General features: G+C 42.0%; 1 protein-coding gene across 3 annotated transcripts in view; it reads right to left on the bottom strand.

The window, feature by feature from the left end:
* Positions 1-22,701, bottom strand: part of PLXNC1 (plexin C1) — a 140,965-nt gene that overhangs the window by 77,936 nt on the left and 40,328 nt on the right. For all 3 annotated transcript variants that reach the window (XM_019710302.3, XM_074325267.2, XM_074325266.2), the window contains one exon: positions 6,237-6,351. In XM_019710302.3, the coding sequence (XP_019565861.3) occupies positions 6,237-6,351 (115 nt within the window). The remainder of the gene's footprint in view (positions 1-6,236; positions 6,352-22,701) is intronic.

Below are 22,701 nucleotides of genomic sequence, written 5' to 3'. Positions count from 1 at the left end.
TGCATCAGGTGTATGAAGGGGACCTGGTGGGACCAGGCTAAGTATTAGGAAACGGGGAGCAGAAAAAGTGGTAACCCCATCACCTAGGATAAAGAGCTATGGTCCCAGACAACTTCGGAGGTGTCTTCTATTACACTTCTGACCTCTGCCCCAGACTTTCTATATGGCCACCTAAGAGTCTGCTGTCTTTTGACCTCTATTCTAGCGTTGGGGTCACCCCCATCTTTACATTTTCAAAGAATTCTGTTTCTGAGCCATAGAATCATGCTGAAAGAAGGCAAATTCTTACAAGAACTGAAGTCCAACCATCTCTACGGACCCCAAGCCATTCTCACTAGCTCATCTTTATTTTCACTAGTGGAACTCTCATCCATCTGCCTTCTGCACCCTAGCATTTGTATCTGCAGCACACATCTTAGCACACGATCACATCACATATTATCCTATGTACATATGTGTCTTAAATGTATTTAATTGTTCAAACTTTGTAACCAAAGTATCAGAAAGTGTTTTAAATCCTATTTTCACCAGCTGTTTTAAATTTTCCACATTTCCTCCTACTTCTCACACACATAGTTTTTGCATACCTGTAATTATTGCATTAATTCCTTAAATATTTATCAAGCACTCACCATATGCCAGGTTCTGCACAAGGTATTGAATTCTTTAGTGTACCAAACAGCTACTATCTTGCCCTCACAGAGCTTATTGTGTAGTAGAAGCATGGAAAAGTCCACTAGACTGAAACTGGAGGGCCACACAGTATGAACAGATCACTCAGAAATGCAGGAGCCAATGGCTAGAGTGCTACAGTGGGAATGGAAAAAAATAGACGGATTCAGGATGCCCTTTGGAAGTAGCATGGCTCAGGACTGACAGCGGGACGTGGGGATGGGAAGGACCTAGGTGAGCAGATGGAGGGATGGAGGTACCATGTACTGAGATGCGACACACTGAAGGAGAAGCCGACTTTGGGTAGAAAATTCAAGATTTCCGTTGTAGACATGTTTAGTTCAAGATATTTGCGTGATAATCAAGAGGATAAGGGCCTGGAGGTCAGAGGAGCAATCTGGGCTGGAGATAAAAGAGACATGAAGATACAGATGATATATGAAGTTATGGAAGTGGAAAAGATTTTCTATGGACAAAGTAGAGAGGCAGAAGCGAAGAAGGGCAATAACTGGGCCTGAAACAACTTTAATCTTTAGAGTCAGGGAGAGACGGAGCCTGCCTGCAAGGGAGGCCGAGGCACGGCCAAAGAGAAGGGAAGGAGCGTAGAGAGTGTGCAATGGAAGACAGCGTTTCCAGAATGCAGCCCCTTGTAGCATCTGCTAGATGGCTATGTGGTGTTCACTAGTGACCTCAGCAAGAACAGTTTCAGGGGAACAGTGGGGCAAAAGCCAGTTTGGAGTTGATCTGAAAATAGGAGACAGCAACTTTTTTTCAAGCGTAGCGGAAAGAGAGGGTAGCCAGGGTGTTGAAGGTATTTTTGCATGATTTGGGTTTCCAGGTGAGTATGGTTAAAAAGCTGAAGCTTTGGCTTAATAAACCCAAGATGGGAATCCTTACCTTGTTGACAGTTCTTCTTTGAACTACTCTGGATAAAGAGGGAATGCAGACACAATGGACCAGATAAAGATAGAAAGTCTGAGGTCTGAGTGTCAATTAGCTGGTCGTGCCCCTGGGGTAAAAGAACTGCCTGCTGCATTACACTCTATCAGGTCACCCAGCATGCCTCCTTCTACCTAACCATTCCCCTTGTTACCAAACAGTGCCATTATTTCCAGGCTTCTAATTCTGTAAATGGTTCTGCTATAGCCTCTGTGGGCTTATAGTTTTTCTTCTTTGAAGGTACTGCAGAATTCTAAGCCTAGAATTACTGCTTCAAACAGAACAAATATATTTATGACTTTTGAAACATATTGCCAAATGGCTTTCCAATAAGATTGTGTTAATTGGCATTGCCAACACTAGGTGTTAGCATATCTTATTATCACTTTAATTTGTATTTATTCGATAACTGATGAAGTTGAACATATTGCCACATCTATGTCTAACTCTCTAAACTTCTTGTGAGAATATATGCTTTTGCCCAATTACTTTTTGGTGCCTTGATGTTTTTCTTTTTAATTTCTCCCAGCTTTAATATTTTGCAATTAAGATTTTGTGTGTTGCAAATGTTTTCCTAAAGTATGTGCTTTAGTTATCTCTTATTTTTTTGTTGTATAGGTTTTTTAAAGTAAGTCAACTATATGAATATTTTTCTTTTGTTATTACATACAATATTGCTTCACAGCTAAGAAAATTATACTTCCAAATTTTCTGATGTTCAATTCTATTTTCTATTAGTTTCCCTGTGTCAGCTTTTCATATGAATTTCTTAATTAGCCTGAATTTTATTTTTATATTTAATGTAAAATGTAAATTAAATTACAGTTTCATATTGTAAGCCAGTTACCTACCTCAGCACCTTTTATGAAATAATTATTTTGTTTTCTCTTATTTTAAGGTATTTGAGACTTAAGTTTTTTTACATCTACTTCTGAGCTTCCCACTCTAGTTCATGGATCTATATTCCTATTTTTAAACCAGAATCATGGGCTGTATTGTTGCTATATATATGTTTACAATCATATGCAAATGGTCTTGCTTAAATAATTTTTTTTTCAAAATATATTTTGGATATTCTTGACCAGTTCATATTATTCCAGATGAATTTTATATTAATTTTAAGACAAGGTCTATTCAGATTTTCACTGGGATTGTTTGAAATCTAGAAACTAGATTGAGGAAGAAGTGACATTTTTATGATATCTTCCCATCAAGAAACATAGTATATATCTTTCACATGTCTTTCACATCCTCCAACAAAATACTTTATGTGGTTCTGCTTTTATTTTTGTGTATGTGTATGCTTTTAATTGACAAGGTTCCCTACTGTTAATTATAAATAGCCTCAACAGACCACTGCCCCACATCCTAATTGCTATTAGAAAAAAATGACTAAGACAAGCTGTTGCAAAGCCAAAATTACTATTTTTGGGAGCTGTCTTCAATATGTATCTCCTGGCAAAATTATTTTAAAACATAGGGCACATACACTGCTTTTTAAGACTATTCCTGAGTATTTCTGTTGTTTTTAATGAATGTGATCTTTTACTAACGGACATTAATGGTTTGTTTCACCTCACATGTACTAAGGTTACTGATATTTGAATGTTTATTGAACACTTACCACTTCATTTTACTTTTATTAATTTGAAGTTATAAAAGCTAACATGTTTAGATTTTGCAGATATACACTTAAGAGTGGCAAGTAATGATAGTTTTGTCTATTCTGTTCCAATAATTATTCCCACTACTTGTTTCTTGTATTCCTGGATTGGACAGAATGTGAAAAATAATGTTTTTTATATCAGTGATGGTGGAGCTTCTTGTTTTCATTCTGATTTGTAAAAGAATGTTTCTAGTGACTCTCCTCTAGGGACCATGTCATTTGTGGGAAATAATTCATTCCTACATCTTTTCTGTTTTTATCACTATAAGCCATTTTTACTGAATGTTAAAATCTCCTTATAGGTATACACAAATATATAATTTTACATAGTGCAAAAATGGGATCATGACATACATTCTTTTTTGTGTTTGTGTATGTGAAGATTTCAGTTTTCTTCTTTTTATACTTATATATGTCTTTCTTCTCCACCACGTCAGTCATTCCACAAGGGGAGCCCATGTTTACAACCTAGTATGAATTCTTTTATATTTTTCTCCAATCTCAAATAATCATAGAGAGACATATACATATAAACATATATGGGGACTTTTTTACTCAATACAAGATCACACTATACACACTTTTCTGCATCTTACTGTTTTTACTCAAAACCCCATCAAAATTCCTCCAAGACAATTGGAATTGCTCTAATTATTTCTTTTTAATGCTGATTCCTTAACGAGGATGAGAATATACTACCATGTTTCCCCAAAAATAAGACTTAGCTGGACCATCAGCTCTAATGCATCTTTTGAAGCAAAAATTAATACAGTATAAAACCCGGTCTTATATTAAAATAAGACCCGGTATTATGTTGTTATGTTATGTTATGTTATGTTATGTTATGTTATGTTATGTTATGTTATGTTATGTTATGTTATATAAGACCCAGTCTTATATTATATTAAAATAAGACTGGGTCTTATATTAATTTTTGCTCCAAAAGACGCATTAGAGCTGATGGTCTGGTTAGGTCTTATTTTCGGGGAAACACGGTATCTTCTAGTTGTTTTATGTGAAGAGACACAGCTTCTCAGGAACAGAGTCTCTGTATTATATGAAAGGGGATGGTTTCTGTACCTAGAAAGTTACTAGAATGTTACTAGGTAGATAATGGGCAGTTCCCAAACACTCTATGAACTGAGCTAATAGGTAGAATTGAGGAAATCCATAGATTGCCAGCTCTGTAGGTCAAGATGAGGTATTATTTAGATAAAAAAAAAGGTCTGAGACTTTCAGGTAAGTCATAAATGACCATAAGGACAGAAATAATTTGAAATAATGTGACCAAGAGATGGAGTCAGATGTCTTATCAACCGTGTGAAAATAATGAGTCTTAAGTTGGTTTCAAAGAATAGCTTTACTCAAATTACTAAATTCTTATCTCCTTTACCTTGATGGTGAGCTGGAGAGTGCGATAATGGTTGTGTATGTGGGAAGACTCTTGAGGGATCAGGGTAAACCACAGTGGGACTCAGGGTGGGGAAGAAAGCACTAGTGGTTATTTGAGTGGTGAACATTTTTTGCAATGTTCCGGACTAGACATAAATGGTGGTTACTTTATTCTAGTGATCCCAAAGATACGTAAGTAAATAGTGTAAGCAGTACATTTTATTTAAACAAGCCACTTTCCCTCTCTGTATTTAGCTGAATTACTACCCTTAAATTTTTCAAAACGATACAAGGAAAAAATCTTGTTAATCTTAACCACTTATCAGAGTCCTGGGTATATTCAAGGATCATGGTATTTTCTTTCTACCCTCCTCTATCAGCACCAAAGGCAGCCATTTTTTCAGACTGAGATGAGAAATAAAAATTTGGCCATACCTACGCTTAGATGCCTAAACATCTTTTTTCACAGAACTTATTCACTCTTGAATAAGGCCTGATGGAGTTTGGATGAAGGTCTTGATAGTTCTTTTTTTATACTACCCTCCCGCCCTCCTCCCTAACTCCCCGGAAGACAACAGAAAGTAATATGGCCAGATTACTTTAAATCCGTGAGTTCTGATCAGTTATGGCTTGAAAGCTTGATTCTTTTATTATTTATCACTCATTAAATGCTCTGGCTCGCCTTTATTAAATGTTAAATCATCTTAAGTGGTATGGTTCTTGCTATTTGAAATGGCAAAGTGTAAGAGTAAAGAGCAAGTGGCCCATTTCCTCGTTAATGTGGCATTCACATAAAACAGAGCAAGCTCAACAGGCAGGTCAACTGGCTGCTGATGGGGATTCGGTACAATTATTCCTAATACAAGAGCCATAATTAGGGAGAAAATGTCTCCTACAGCACCTCCGAAACAGCAAGGCAGGAATTCCATTTTCCCATAGGGCGTGGTTGGTATGTAAATCAGAAAATTCTTAAATATGCTAATTTCTTCCTTTCTCTCATCCAATGACACGGCTCATGTGATGCCAACAGCGGTACTGCCATAGCAGGAGCCCATTGGCTTTCTTTCCAAGGCACTTGCAATATTCACTGCCCACACTGGTTTCTCTCCCTTCCACCAACATTGCTTGAAGCCATGTTCATAAGACAGTTGTCAGGAGAAGCCTGAACACATTAGGGAAAGGAACAGAAAACAAAATTCTGCCCTTAAGCCACCCTTAAGGCATCTTGTGGGCCATGAGTCTGAACTTCCTTTTTTCTCTATTTTTTAAATCGATATGTTTTTCTACTACATGAAAAGTCCATCTTTTCTTTAAATTCAACTATGATTGTCATCTGCAGTTCCCCAAAATTACCAACTCCACGTGGGCAGGCCCAGGGTGTCTTCTGTTCTCTGCTTGTGGCATGTGTGGCATCTGGTAGGCACTCAGTGTTTGTTAACTAAATGAATGACTCTCCTAACCAAGCTTATTTGGTCGCTAGTAGGTATTTTACACACAAAAGGAAGTTAGCATCAATCGTGCAAAGTAAGACAACACAATAGAGACAAACAAAAATCTTTTCTCTTACCTGATCTTTACTTCTTTGAGATATGTGAATCTGAGGGCACTCTTTAGCTCCTGATAAAATATCCAGCCAGTTTTCTGAGTTCTCTGAATGTCCACAATCATCTTTAAAAGTACACCTATTAAAAAAAAAAAAAGGCAACAAAACAGCAACCCCACACATGCATTAGTTAAAACGTTCTCATACTGGCTTCAGCATAAAATGTTTGTATAGTGGATTATTGATTTTGAGTGAGAATAGGAACATGATGCTAAAACCATGAAAAGCTACAGGAAAACAGCAGAGTGTTATTTCCATCATGTCTTGGAGCAGAGAACAAATGCGGACACATGCTGAACGTAAGACTCCTGAGCCATCTCTCAAGATGACATCCCCAAATACATCGAAAGAGCCTCCTCTCATGGATTCTGAAATTACAGAGCTCCCTTCTAGAGAAACTGAGCAAAGAACAGCTCAAGAAAAGGTTTATACATTGTATGCAGTTTAGGTTTGACATTCACTCCCAGACTATCAACCTATTGTGTAAATCTTTTTGTGTTTAAAAAAAGCTACTATTTGGTGCTTTGCAGTATGATAATTGTATAAAACTATGTCAAGGACAAAGTCTTCCCAAGAATTTGATAAGACATTCCAAAGCCATCTGCTCCATAACATTTATTTATACAGACACACCAAATTATATCAAAAGATGTAGGTGAAACACTTTTCAGGCCCACTTCCCCAAGTCAGCCAGCTCAGAGGATGCCCCCCAAAATCAAGCTGTGGCCAGGGCCAACTATTATACTTTGAGAAACATGATTAGATCACGGGTGTGCTTGATGTCTCAGGGGCGCTAGGTCATGTTCACTTGGGAACACTTGCCTCACCAGAAGGGCTGCCAACCCGACAAAAAGAATGAACACCAAGTGCCATGTTATTTTCAAATGGTATTGGACTCCGCAGACATTTCATTGAATAATGTCAAGGAAACCACAAAGCATCTCTGTTATCTATGCCTCCTCCAGGCCTAAGGTTAAAATGCAGGGGTGTCGGGCAGAACCAGTGACAGTGAGTTTTAAAAGAAACTGAAAATTCATAAGTCGTGAGATTGAAAAGCAACCAAATGATAACTACATTCAGCTGTGGGGAGTCCCTGAACGGATCTGAGTGGAATGAGATGTGGGCCCAAATAGTGTATAGTGTATTTGACATGCGCTGACATTTCAAAAGCGTTTTATTACTTCTTCCTCTCTCTCCTCTCTCTCTCCTCTCTCTCTCTCTCTCTCTCTCTCTCTCTCTCTCTCTCTCTCTCTCTCTCTCTCTCTCTCTCTCTATCTCCCTCCTTCCCTCCCTCCCTCCCTTTTTAAAATTCTTAAGAATTTAAGCCCTATGGCTTCATCTTTGAGCTCTGTGCTAATCTGAGTTTGACAAAAATAGAACAGGAAGTCAGTGAGTTTCATTAAACATCATCACCAAGCATATCATCATATTCTGACATTTTGGGGGAACCCTGCTTACAGTGAGCACATCTGTGTCTGAACTCCCCTACATCTGTGTTAGTTCCTTCTCCGACATCATGACCATGGGGATTTTCATCAGCAATTCTCCAAAGCCATAAATTTATCTGTCCCTTGATGGCTAGATCGTCCGTCACAGATATTAAGTTCAAATTAAACCACCTCTCAATGTCAGGAGGAGTTTGCAGTGGAGGGGCAAGAACTGCTGGATTGAAAAACAGAAAATGACAAGGCTGGCTCCTTATTTTATAACTGAAAGAGATTATGACTGTCAAAACCTACCTGCCTCTCATGGGCACTCTGGTTTGTATAAGGTACTTTCTCTGCCTATCAAGAGAAAAAAAAGCCAGTTCTACAGAGATTGGAGTACCAAGAGTTTTGTAGGCTCATCATACTGCCTGGGAGTCAAGGCCTACGGCTGCCAAAAAGACAAGTGTAAAATATTTCATACAAATAGTGCTACAATTTGCCAATTTGTAGGCAGAAAACAGTAGTACCACTGAATTATCACTCCCATTTCTGAACTCCTATAGCATTTCTTGTCGGAAACACACATTTTGGTATTTAATCATATGCTGCCTTGAATTACAACTTAACTGTTTCATATGTCTATGTCATGTCTCCCCAAGTAAGCTCTAAGCTCCTCAAAGGAAGAGAGAATGTCTTTAATATTTCTTCAGCAAATCCCTCAGTGTCTGGCAGCATGATATGCAAATACCAGGGTTTCAATAAATATTTTTGAATGAATGGATGAAACATTAAATTTCTATAGATCTGTTCTGTTGGTGATTTTTCTTTCTAGAGTTTCCCTGTGATTTATGTCTGACTCCTACTTACAGTAAAGAGACTCTTTCTAACGTAAGCTAAAAGTTCACATCTGGGGTTGAGGGAACAAATTAGGAATTCAAGTTTTTGTTTTGTTAAAAAAAAAAAAAAGGAAGAGGAAAATATATAATAAACCTTTTATTTCCTATTTTGTATAAGATAAAAACAAAATCTAACCATGTTAAGCAACTAAACATGAATTTCTTATTTAGAAAACACCTCTGAAATTTCTAAACTCCCATTCCTTGCTTCTTACCAGTTAAAAAATAAAAATGAAAAAAATGAAAAAGCAAACTGTGACACCAAGAATATATAACCAGATGGTCAACCAACAACAGTGTCTTATTACTTTTCCAATATTGCAGATTATAAAATCTTCATGACAGCACATTACCCACACGTTCAAACTTCTTAAGGAGGAGAGAGCGGATCTGAGAGCTCCCACATTTTGGTAAACAAACCCAGTTACTTTGAAATGATCCCTTTGGAAAGCTAGCCCTCTCGTTCCTATGTATGAATGAAAGCAATGGTCAAGTGCGTGAACACGTAAGCCATTGCCCAAATAACAGGGAAATCTCTTTGTTGGACGTTTGGTGTGGCTGATCGTCAATGAGGCACTCGCCGATAGGCTGATTTCTTAACTGGCTTTTTTTCATTTTCTTCACGCCACAGATAGGAGGGAAATTGGATTTGGATTAGGATGAGCGCATTCTGGAGAAAATGGCAGAAACAGATTTGCTTTCCCTACCTTAAGCTATTGTCTTTACCCCATCCGCTAATGAGAGTCTATCCAAAAGTCCTAAGATTCCTGATCACTATTTTATTTTTCTAGTCCTGTATTCAGCTTGATCGCATGCCTACACGATGAGGCCAGTGTGCCGCATCAACCTATGTACAAATTAGGAAATAAAGCCAGCTAAGATGCAAAGAAAAGACTGCCTGAAGGAAAACCAAAAAGTTAAAAAAGAAAAAAACCTTTCCTCGGTGTAAAACATTGTATGTGGAAACAACTTAGTGGGTGAAAACTATTTAAGACGGCCTGTTCTTATCAGTTTGTTCTAAAATCTGCTGTAGAGCCTGATTTATTAAAAGTAATACACGAGTTTGATGCTGCCAATCAACATATAAGTGCATGGATCACCCCTAACTCATAATAAAGTTATGTTCAAACCTACCCAGGCCCCAGCTCATGAACAGGGGGATTCCAGATAACTGTTTCTAACTTTGCTGTTTAGAATTCAGAAAGTATTTTCATACTGTGGGTTTGCTTCCTGAGTGTATGGAAATCTGTCTAAACCCTAATATCCTCGAGTAACTACCCCACCACGCACCTGCAGAGGGGGAACACTGCCCCACACCAGGCACTGGTCTGAGTGTTTGCTGTTGGTACTTTCCCATTGGTCCTCACACAACCTCAATCTACAGGGCTGAAACAGAGACTCAGTGAAGTGCAATAACATGCCAAGGTCACACAGCTACAAGTGACAGAAGTCTGGCTTCAGAGCCACACACGTGGCCACTCAGCTGCATGGCCTCCTATGAGCCCTAACTGCCATTTAATAAGGTGCCTAAGGACAGACGTTCAGAGTTCCTCCTAGCTTCCTGGGGCCTCAACAGTGGTTGGAGGGTGGGGCTGGGGCTGGGGCTAGGCCAGGATGAGGTGACAGAGATGAGGACCCAAGAACAGAGAATAAAAAGGCGAGGCAGTCTCTAGGATGAAAAGGGTAGCAGAGATTTGGGAGGGGTGGGGATTCTGGGAGGCCTCGAATTTTTATCCATCACTAGCCCTGAATACAGAACATCCAACTATAGGTTAAAAGTCCGGGAGGCCCCCAACTTACAAATCTATTGAGTTCCAAAAAATTTGCTTGCGAACCATCTGTTTGTAATATGGAACATACTTTTCTACCCACAGAAATAATGTCATAAACAGCGATTAGGCTTCCAGGTTAGTCCACAAAACCTATTTATCCATAATGATACTTCAATACTATATATTTGCAATAAAAGAGTCGCAGAAAACAATGAGATTGCAGCCATTTGCATTATATAGCAGTTTCTCTCCTTTACTTATTTGTGTTTCGGCTCAGGTGGTAGTCTGGGAACAGTGCCCAGCTGGATCGACTTTTAAATTTATTATTATAGTATTGTATTTATGTAGAATTTCTATTTTTTAATGGGTATAGCTTGAATTATTAATTGTTTTCATGCCAACATAAAGAACAGGGAGACCCACCTCTGAAAAGGAGAGGAAGTTTCCAGGCAGGTGAAATGCCCATGGCCAGGGGACCTTGAGATTCTGACTCTATTATGTTAGAATTGCTCAGTGAAAACTTACTGAGAATTGTTCAGTAAAAATTTACCACTTACTCAACCTTGAAATAGAAACTCTGAACTCAGAAATGTAACTTCTACTTCCTGCCCCTCGAATTTCATCAGCATCCTGTAATCTAATTGTTCACCAAGAACAGACCGTCTCTGAAGGAAACTGATAACTAAATATCAGGTAATTGGCTTGAATGTGGGGGTTGCTGTGACCTGTTCCAAAGATTCTATACTGATATAATATCAGAAAACTTTTAACAAGGAAACAATCCAGCCTTTCTCTCAGGGAACAGGAGACTGTGTCCAAGTGGGGGAAGGTTTTGCTACAAGAGCATCCCAAGGTCTTCCGCTAAGTGATTTGATGTCTGTATTTTTAGGAAAGGCACAGAGCTCATAGGAGGGGCCAGGTGGTTCCCCAGAATCAGGGACATTCATTAACGTTGTCAATCCATGAGATGAAGAAACCAAACTCAGTTGACAGAAGAGAATAGGAAGTCACGGTGACAAACTAACTTTGAAGTCAAGGCCTTCAGAGTCAGAAAAGGGGAATGCCAAATACAAGCCCAAAATAGCTGCTGAGAAAGCTGAAACATTGGGTCTTCATCACTGAAGCTGAAAGTCAGTCTACATGATAAAATTTCGCTAGTAACAGAGGGAATTTAGTTGGTTTGTTTTTCTTTGTTGTTTTTTTTTTTTAAGCAAAAACGTCTAACATGCCAGACCACATTCTTTCACATGATGCAGTTTATTTATTCTTCGCCACTAACCTATGAGAAGGTACAATAATTGTCCCTGCTTTGCAGATGGGGGAAACTGAGGCATAGAAGTCTCCAAATTGCTTTCCTATGGTCACAGAATTAGCAGAGGTGCTCAGTTACAAAACCAGGTAGTGTGGCTGCCAAGCCCATGGCCTCAAACACTACCCTAATTGCCACTCAGAGCTAACAATTACTGAGCACCTTCCACGGGCCAGACACTGTTCCTAGGGCTCCCTGGGAATTAACTCACGGATCCTCACAAACGGGCATTTCAGAGCTGAGGGACCTGGGATGCAGAGAGCTTAGACAGCCCGGTGTGAATCTTAGCAGCCTGGCATTGGTGTCCATACTCTCAGGACTGTGTCAAATTCCTCAAAAGTTTTAAGGGCTTCCAGGATAGCAACATCATAAATGCCAAGATAAAAGTTAATGGGTCCTCCCAGAGCATGAGCCATAGAGGAAAATATAAGTTGTACTTCATTTCTCAGCATTTCTCAAAGTGTGCTCTTCAGGTTGTTTTAGGTGTTAGTGTTTTAAGGGTTCTACTGTTAAGAAGTTTGGGAAAAACTAGTTAAACACGTTTCACTGCTGCAGGACTTCTCGGAGCCTTGAATATGCTAGTGTGCTTTGTAAATTTCCAAAACAGGAATGAATGATGCACCATCTTCCAACTTTTTGGTGCAAGGTCAAAAGCTCTAGCACCACACATTAGGAAACACTGCCCAGTCTTGGTTAGTGGGCAGTCATCCAAACAGCAGATCAAATATGAAAACTTTGGGCCTTTTTTGGCTTTTTCTCAACTATCATACTCAATTGATTGTGACCTATTAATTCTAAGCCTTGCTCTATGCTATCTCCTGCATCCCACCTTCCCCCTCACCTCTCACCCGGGGTCCTGCAACAGTCTTCTGGTTGGCCTCCCTCTTTCCCACCTCCAGTGACTCCAGTCAGCCTCCACACCGAAACCTGGGTCATTCTCAAGCACACAGCTGATTATACCACTTCCTACTTAAACATCCTCAATTGGCACCCTTTCGCTTACAGCAAATTCCTCTACCTGTGTGGTTGCTTTTCAGGACCTGGAGCCTAGAACACGTTTCCAGACTCCTCTTTACCCCGGCACTATGTAGCCCCTGCTTTCCTCTTCGAATGCATCCCCAGATCATTCTGGGTTGATGAGTCTTGAGCCTGAAAGCTCCTAAACACAGATCCTTACTATCTAGTACATCACACTTCACAGCTTTTATTTCATAAACACAGGGAGTACAAACGTCCCCCGCTCTTCCTAGCTGGTGCTGTTCCTTCTGTCCAGAACGCCCCGGGACCTGAAACATTCAGTGAGATCATGTTCCTTCATCAAGCTAGTTCAACATCACCTCCTCCATGAGGTCTGCCCAGCCTCCAGGCAAAGCAGATGTTCCCTGCTCTGTGTCCCCATGGTACCATGCACATGCTCCTTGTATGTGCTCCTCGTATAGCACATTGCATTAGCTGCCGATTGCCTGTCTCTCTGACTAGACTGTAAGTCCCCCAAGGGAGAGGCCCAGCTTATTCATTTGGCAACCCCAGGGCCTGCTACCATATCTGGCATTCATTCTGTAAATATTTACTGAGTGTCCACTGGACACCAAACACTGAGTAGACACTGGGGACACATCAATGCATAAGCCAGTTACAGTCCCTCTCTTAATGAGCTTATATCCCAGTAAGGCACACAGACAAAAACCAAACAAGCAGACAATAATTTTAAATAATTTCAAGTTGAGGCAAGTCTCCTTTAGAAACCAAAACTGTAGCTTGGAGGAACTACTTTAGATAGGCTGGTCAAGAAAGATGACATTTCAGCTCAGAGCTCAAGGATGAAAATGATCTAACTACATCAAGAGTAGTGGGAACAGCATACTAGGCAGAAGGAACAGCATGTGCCAAGAACCTGAGTTCACTTAAAGCTTGGTCTGTGCAAGGAATTGATTAAAGAGCAGGCTGCCTAGAAGTTAGTGAAGAACGGGGACAGTGGTTCTGCCAATTACAAGCCAGTGACTTTGGGCAAGTCATGTGCCCTCTCTGTGTGTCAGGCTTTCCATCTGCAGAAATGCAGATAATATCAGTTACTACCTCACAGAGTTTGACAAAATGTATACCTATTTAACTGAGGCTTATCATAAATAGTAGTAGTAGTTGTTATATTTATTACACAGGCAAGTGAAATCGAATTTCAGCAAAAATGTGAGTGACACAAGCCAAACAAGCCAAAATGGGAAAGACGAGACAGGGATTTGGGCACTCAGGTTAACCCAACGGCCCATTTGCCTTGCTCACACATACCAACTCAACGTCCAGCATGCCTTTTCTGAGGCAGACACAGTTCAAGACTTCTTGGAAGATTCTTAATCACAACCCTCCTTCCTCCCAAGACTAAAGGGTTCTTCCAGGTCTCCCCACACCTTGAGCACCAGCTCAACAGCATGTTCCACAGGGTAATGGAATGACTTGTTTGGTGTCTGCTTCCCACACTAATCTGTGAGCTTCTCTCGGGCAGAACCTCATTCTTCTTTGTTTCCTCCAGGGTCTAGTACGGGGCCTGGCTCACGGCTGGTATTCAACAAGCATTAGCTGAATTGGATTAGGAATTAAATTTTAAAGTGACTAAATTCTTGTCTATGTCTCCATGATACCAGCATAAGTTGTCCCATTGATTTTTGTTCACTGGGTTGGCCGATCAACTGGCGCGGTGGAAAACCATCCTTTGTCTTGAAACTATGAGCTACTTAGCACACAGAAAACACATTTGCAGACTGCACCACTCACACAAAAGGGATTTGTGGCCTTCACCCCATGTGGTTCTTTTGTGGGTGAGGAGTGTACTAAAAGTTGCATTTTTATTCCCAAATGCAAACCATGAACTAGAGAATTTAAATGAGACAGTTAAAAAAAAATAGGTAGCATGGAAATAAAAATGGGAAAATGATGCCTTTGACTTAGGAAGATCTGGGTTGAAAGCTGCTCCCTCACACATTCTCTGTGTAACTGGGGCCACATTCCCTAGCCTCTCTGGGCCTCAGTTTCTCCACCAGGAAACAGGTGGCAATAACAACCCCATCTTCCTGAAAGCAATATTGAATACCACTCTAGGCATATCAGAAATGGCTCACTCTTGATACAGCAGAATACAGCTTCCAAACATTATAAAACATTATGAAAAATAGAAAGAAAGAAAGAAAGAAAGAAAGAAAGAAAGAAAGAAAGAAAGAAGAGAAGAGAAGAGAAGAGAAGAGAAGAGAAAAGAAAAGAAAAGAAAAGAAAAGAAAAGAAAAGAAAAGAAAAGAAAAGAAAAGAAAAGAAAAGAAAAAAAAAGAAAAGAAAAGAAGAAAGAAAGGGAGAAGACTGGCAGAAAGGCTTGTAATGAGGATCTCAGCACTGAGTCTGAGTGTTGGAGGAGTTGCTGGGAACAGGACAAACACTAGGTCACAAAGAGAAGTGAAAACATTTGAGGAATTTAAAGCCAATCAATATATACTTATGAAAGTGCCTGCTGCCTGAGATAAGGTCATTTCAAAAAAAATCTATTCCATTAAAACATATATTTACTAAGAGAAGTGTTCCTAAGTGGTACTTGTTCCAAGTCAGAGAGCATCAGTTAAAGAGACGGAGCAGCTAAGCAGCTGGGATGCTGAGTTTGGAGGACCTCAGTTGCCTGCCCTCCCAAACAGAACTGGCTTCTGTGTTAAGGCGCGCATTCTCCCTGTGCCGGTCACTGGCAACAGTCGGGCCGCCAAGGGTCCACCTGTGGCCCTTAAGGGTTTTTTCCTCTCTTCACCTTTTGCTTTGAAGTAAGTAGGATTTATTCACAGCTCCTCTAACAGCTGAGATAGATGGTGAAGAACTTAGGGGATTCAGGTTCAACCAAGACCCCTCTCCAGTGTTAGACGGCCGCTAAATCCTTTCCAGCGTTCTCAGTAACCCAGATGCATGGGTTCTGCCTCTGCCAGGGTAATTCAGTAATGCCCCGAGGCCCGAATAACATAGTCCTCTTTGCTCCCCACTGCTTCCACCCCACAGACAGTTGTCCTACTTGCTTCTACACAATTAGTCGGCACAATGGGGTCCACACACACAAGAAGGAGGGGCCGCCCTCAAATCCCATTATTACCATTATTGCTGTCATTAGAGCCGCACTGGACCGCAAAGGAGTCTCACTGCACAGACTTCAAACACAAGGACACCTCCCCAATTGGAAGGAAAGGAGAAACGAATGCAGAATGGGAAGGATCGTCTGTCTCTAATTGTCTTCCTGGCCACTCAGCTAGATGTGGTCACGGCCCCAATGAAAGGAGACATCCCCAAAGCTGAATGTGCTTCTTTAGATCTTGACGCAGAGGGCCCCTTCTCAGGAAAGCCATCCAGGACCTCTCTGGTTAAAACTGCGACCGCTCCTGCCTCCAAGACAGCACTCCCTACCCCTCCTCTGCTTCTTCACGATATTGACCACCATGTCACATGCTCTTTACTTCCTTCTTTGCTTTTACATTGTCCATCAACCCATGTCATGGGTTGAATAAGGTTCCCCCCAAATTCATGTCCACTTAGAACTTCAGAATGTGACTTTATTTGGAAATAGGGTCTTCGCAGGTGTAATTAGTTAAGAATCTCAAGATGAAATCATCCTGGATTTAAGATGTCCCATGACTGGTACCTTGATAAGAGAAAGGAGAAGGAGATTTAGACACACAAGGAGAAAAGGCCATGTAAAGACAGAGGCAGAGATTGGAGTGATGCTGCCACAAGCCAAGGAACACCAGGCACCACCAGAGGTTGGGAGAAGAGAGGAAGGATTCTCCCCTAGAATCTTCAGAGGGAACACCGCCCTGCGGACACCTTAATTTTGGATTTCTAGCCTCCAGAACTGTGAGAGACTAAATCTGTGTTCTTTCAAGCCACTGAGTTGGTGGTCCTCTGTTCTGGCAGCCCTGGGACCCTGATGCACGTCTCCAGAAGGGCTCCATCGGGGCCGAGATTCGGGCCTGAGATTTGGGCCTGTGTTGTTCACTGCTAGAGAATCCAGTGCTTGGGACAGTCTCTGACACATACTACGTGCTCGATAAATATCTGTTAAATGAAGGCATGGATGCTTAAACTTTCCAGATGGAAGCTTTCCTATAACTCAGGTTGACCTGAGTCCCCTCATCTTTCTTATGTATAGTCAGTCATCTATGAAGGGTCTCTTCTGCTCCCACCACCATGAGAGGTAATGTCTCTTTGTTGCTCTTCCCTTTACTACAGAGATAGGTAAAGGGACTGGCTTGGGAGTTAGAGCTAAGCCTAGATTTGATTCCTGGTTACACTAGTCGTGCAACCTGTGGTAGGCAGAATAATGGCGCCCAAACATACCCCTGTCTTAAACTCTGGGACCTGTGACCATATGGCCTTACATGGCAAAAGGGACTTTGCAGATGTGATTAACGTTCTCAAATAGGGAGATCATTTTGGATTATCTGTATGAGCCCCACGTATTCACAAGGGTCCCTATAAGAGGAGGCAGGAGGAGCAGAGTCAGAGAGGAGATGTGATGACAGAAGCAGAGTTCAGAGCCAGAGAGATCTGAAGATGCTACACTGCTGGCTTTGAAGATGCAGGAAGGAGCCATGAGCCAAGAAATGCAGGCTGCCTCCGGAAGCTGGAAAAGACAAGGAAACGGATTCTTCCTCCAGCCTGTAGGAAGAACACAGCCCTTTCTACATCTCGACTTTAGCCCAATGAAACCCTTTGCAGACTGCTGACCTCTAGCACTGGAAGATAATAAACATGTGTTTCTTTAAGCCACCAAGGGTGTGGTAATTTATTACAGAAGCAGTAGGAAACCAATACACAACCTAAGGCTGTTTCCTCATCTCTAAGGTGGGTATTGTAATAATGCTTCCTTCATAGGGAACCAGGAGATCCAAATGGAACATGGCATGGAATGTGCAGGGCATAGTACCTGGTGCATGATGCACATATCCCTCTCGGGCATGCAGACCAAGTCTCCTGGCTGGGCCGGGGCTCCAGGCAGGCTTCCTGAGGGAGGGGCACTGTACGTCCTTCTGAAGAGTGAGCGGCACGCCCTGAGGGACTCCTCTACTGAAAAGCACTCAGCGGCCTTCGCGGCTTAGTACTGCCCACCCCTCACGATGGCAGACTCGACTGGAGAAACTCAGGCTTCAGAAGAATGTGGCAACAGGTGACCGTGCTCCATAGGCTGTCTTGGTCAAGTTTTCGGGCAACAATAGCCCTTGATGGACCCTGGGGAGGCCTGAGGAAGGAATGTCTCTCGGTGGAGAGAAGGAAGGCAGACCTCAAGGCAGGAGAACCATGCAAGGAACTGGAGGTGTCCAGAAGCAAATCGTTGAACTCTTTTTGTTTGTTATTCTGAGGCACAGATATGTTTAGCATTTAAATTTCAGTTTTCTCTTTTATGTTCAAAATCCCCTTCTATTACTACCAACCCTTTCAGAAAGTCTGCTGGGGGGACTGGCCACAGAGCCCAGTTAGGCCAAGTGGAGAACAGATCTGGTTCACAGTCTCACGTGTAGAACAGCCTATCGGCAGCAGAAGACCTGAAAACTACCAACGGCTGCTTGAAGGTCTTCCAACTGTCAACATGAAAGAAACATGAAGAGCATGGGCAAATATTAAGTCATATAAATACGAGCAAGGGGGGCCAATAGACACCTTATGATTGGCGTACCTGGAGGGCTGGTCCCCACCCTGTACACATCCTGTACAATGCATTACAGGATGAGACAACAAAAGGCGAGTGTGGCCCTTCCTGCGTGGCCCATTTTCTAAAGAGGACCCAATGGAGGGTTGCTAGAGGGGCGGGGGGGTGGGGATAAGGGGAAGGTGAGAGGTTTTGAAAAATAGTCGGTAACCACAAGATGGTCATGGGGGTTTGAAAATTAATTTGGGGAACGCACAGAGGGATAGTGGATGGGGGGAGGGGGGTTCACACAGTGTGAGGGATATAAATGATAAACATCTAAGTTTTGCTTTGTCTTGTGCACCTGAAACTAATTAAAAATAAATTAATTTAAAAAATAAAAAAATAAAAATAAAAATAAAGAGGACCCAATGGAATCTTGCTTCCATTGCATGAGTGGGACCAAAGCAAGTAGAGCCCCATGGTGGTGTTTGAAGGGGGGCAGGTTACATGAACTCTGGAGAAATAGCTGCCGAGTAGATGGCTCAGGAAGATATGTGAGATAAACTCACTCTTTACAAAATGTACCAAAGGACAGTGATCATAGAAGGGGTCGGGGTGGGAAGTGCAGTACAACTAATGCTGGGGTTAACACAGTTCATCTCTACTGCCATCAGAATAACCTTTTAAAAACACAAATATGATCAGGGCAGTCCTCTGCTAAAGTCCTTTAATAAGTTCCGAGCACAACAAGTCAAGTCCAGACGCAGAGCCCTTCTCATCCTGGTCCCACCCAGGACCCTTTCTGCCTCCTTCCTTCTGGACCCAGTGCTGGAGGGACATATAATTCAGTCTATCGCTGCCTCAGAAGACCTCTTCCTGTGCTGGCTCTTCTGCCTGAAATGCCCTCCACCCCCTCCTTCCCTTGGTGAAAGTCTACTCAGGTGTTAAGGCCTAATTTTAATGCCACCTTCTCTCGGAAGCCTTTCTCAACCTCGGTTACAGCTAATGGCTCTGGGGTCCCACCATCATAAAAGCTAACATTACTTGAGTGCTTACTGCTATGAACAGGCACTGTGTCTAGGACGTTATGCATATTATCGGATCTAATTCTCTCGGCAACCCTGTAAGGTAGGTACTATTACAACCCTGCTTTATGGAAGAGAAGAAATTGCAGGTCACACAGAAGTCGGGCTTCTCGATCCCAAGCAAGCAGACTCCAGAATGTGCATTCGTCTTCCTCTGCTGTCGTCAATGGGGAAGTCATCCTCCTGCACTGCTGTGCATCCCAAATGGGCTACTCCTCCTCCATTCCTGCTCAGTAATGACACCTCTGTCCTCCTGGTCACCCAAGCCAGACGCCAGCACTCCTTCCACTATTATCCCAACACCAATGTCCCTGCATTGCTGGGAGAAGAGCGATAACTCACCTCACTGCACCCTCTGACACTCAGCTCCAGCATCTCTCAGAAGTCCTTCCCCATCAAACGTAGGTGCCCATCCTTTCAGCTCCAACCTAGTTCCTAGTCCAGAGCCTAGGACACAGCAGGAATCCAGTGTATGTCTGAGTATCATTTCTTTATTTTCTTTGTGAGGACTTGGATCAAGGGAGAAAGAACAGATCTCCCAGGAAAACAGGGGCCATCTTGATATTGTATTTTTCTATTTTATGGCCTTATTTTTAGTGTTGGACTCAAAGAGGAATCCAATTAATCACTAAGTCTTGTCAATTCTATCTTCCAAATAACTCTTACGTCCACCCACTTCTTCCCATGGGCACTACCATCTAATTCAGTCCCCAGTCTCTTGCTGGTTTCCCACCACCTGCTAAGTGATTGGCCAGCTTCCAGCGCTGTCCCCTCCAGTCTATGTTACACCAGAATGCTTATTCGAAAACACACATCTGATCTCATCTCTCTTCTAATTGAAGCCCTGCAATGACTCCTCACAGTCCTTCCAACAAAATCCAAATGCTGTCACATGGCCTGTAAAACCCGCCTCATCTGCCCCGCCCATCATGCGGCTCTCATTTCCCACCACCTGTCTATTACACTGTATGCTCCAGCCATACTGAGCCTCAGGCCAGGCTGTCCTACAGCTCCTAGCCTTGGCCCAGGCTGTTCCTTGAGCTAGCTTCCCCTCCCTCCTCTAACTGGCTGATATCTGCTCACACTTCAGGTCCAGCTTAGACAGCCCTTCATCCAGGAAGCCTCCCCGATCTTTCAAGTTTGTGTTAGATGGTTTCTATGCACCTCCATGAAATCCACCATTCCCTTTGTGCTAACACTTATTACACTCTATTTACTTACTGGGAGATTGGTAGCTCCTTAATTTACTAAAGTAGACTAGATTACTGTTCCCAATTCTTCAGTCTCTCCTATACTAGTATTACACATCCATAGCCTTTGCCATGTGCCTTTGCATTGTCTCCCAATAGAGTAGGCGGAGTGTATTTCCCTACTCTGCTGATGCTGGGCTTGGCTATATGACTTACTTGCCAAGAGAATATCAGCAAACATGCTGTGAGCAGAGGCTTGGACGATGCTGCAGAGCTCAGCTTGGGCTCCTGTGCTCCTGCTCTCTGCCTTGAGAAGAGGATGTGGGGATGAGAGGCATGTGAAGCAGATCTGAATCAGACTGTCAACCTACAGCTTGATGAAATGTCCCCCCCACCCCCACCCCAACACCTCCCTCCACCCTGTGCTGGAGCTGACCCATGAGCAAAAAGCCAAATGTTTGTTCCTGTCAGCCACTAGGAGTTTGTTTGTTACTGAGTATCATTGGAGTCGAAACCTGACTAATGCACTTGTCTCCATCCCTCATTAGGTTGCAAGCTCCATGTAGATAAGACAGAACTGTATCCTGAGCACCTAGCATAGGGCTTAGCACACTGTAGGAGCTCAATAAATATTTGTTGATTGGATGTATGACTGACTGAATGAATGAATGTTGGCCATTGACACGTCTGCGTCCTAGCTAGCGTGTGAATTCCTTAAGGCCAGGGATGGCAACTGATTTCTCTCAATATCACCTAGTTATCTTCCTTCCCACATGGGGCTTTTGGTAGATATTCAATAAATATTTGTCGAAATTGAATAAATTGAATTTGGTGGGTTGACTTGGGAATCAGTCCTTAATGTATGACATTGTTTCTGTGGAAAATGCATTCTGAGTGCCAAACAAACTTGCAAATGAACTTTTGGAACCTTATCCATTCATTGGTTCAGGATTGCCAGTTTTGTGGAAATCCATAACTGAACACATGTGCTATGCTTTGCAATATGGGAGCAACTGAGAAACTGCTTCCAAGCCCAAGATATTCAGCCTGCAAAAATTCACTTTCCACCCACACAGACAAATTCAGAACAGGTTGAATTGGAGGTTCCAACAATAAAATACTAGACTTTTTAGAGCTCATTGTTTATCTAATTGCTTTTTATCTGCTTATACTGGATGCTTATTCTTAACAGCCGATCAAAAGGAAGTTAAGATCATTATCTTGCCCCACCCCCAACAATTCCACTTTCTAGACACGTATGAAAGAAAACTCAACCTTCTCAACAGAGAAAATAAGTTATTTTTCTAAATAAATCTGTGACATTTAAAATAAACACAGTGGGATGCTCTACAGTTATAAGAAAACATCCCCCTTTAGAATTCCTAATTTTGAATGCTACTGGGAGCTTAACGGTGAGTCACAGATCTGAGGCTTAGTTTTATTTAATCTTAGGCCAGAACCCTAGCCAGTTTGAAAGCGAGTGATCTGACATAGATGGGAAGGGCCATCAGTCCACAAATCCAGAATGTTTTATAATACTCAACACACAAGTCTCAACCTGCCATTGGTAGAGTTTCCCAATCACTCAATCTACTCCATTCATTTAACATATACCAGGTATTGTTCTAGGTTCTGGGGATACAGTAATAAACAAGACAAGGTCCCTATGCAACTTACATTTTAGTGAAAGAAGAGGCAGAGAAAGAAGATAATTTCAGTTCAAAATATCTGAATTTTCAGTTCTTCTTCTTTTTTTTTTTCTTTTTTTTTAGATTTTATTGGGGAAGGGGAACAGGATTTTATTGGGGAACAGTGTGTACTTCCAGGCCTTTTTTTCCAAGTCAAGTTGTTGTCCTTTAAATCTTAGTTGTGGAGGGTGCCGTTCAGCTTCAAGTTGTTGTCCTTTCAGTCTTAGTTGTGGAGGGTGCAGCTCAGCTCCAGGTCCAGTTGCCATTGCTAGTTGCAGGGGGCACAGCCCACCATCCCTTGTGGGAGTCGAACCGGCAACCTTGTGGTTGAGAGGACACGCTCCAACCAACTGAGCCATCCGGGAGCTCAGCGGCAGCTCAGCTCAAGGTGCTGTGTTCAATCTTAGTTGAAGGGGATGGAG

The sequence above is a fragment of the Rhinolophus sinicus genome, chromosome 1 (genome assembly GCF_057876585.1).
Source record: "Rhinolophus sinicus isolate RSI-liver-muscle chromosome 1, RSI-T2T, whole genome shotgun sequence".
Classification (NCBI taxonomy): domain Eukaryota; kingdom Metazoa; phylum Chordata; class Mammalia; order Chiroptera; family Rhinolophidae; genus Rhinolophus; species Rhinolophus sinicus.
Note: the sequence above shows the minus strand (reverse complement) of the source record. Positions and strands in the feature narration are given on the sequence as shown.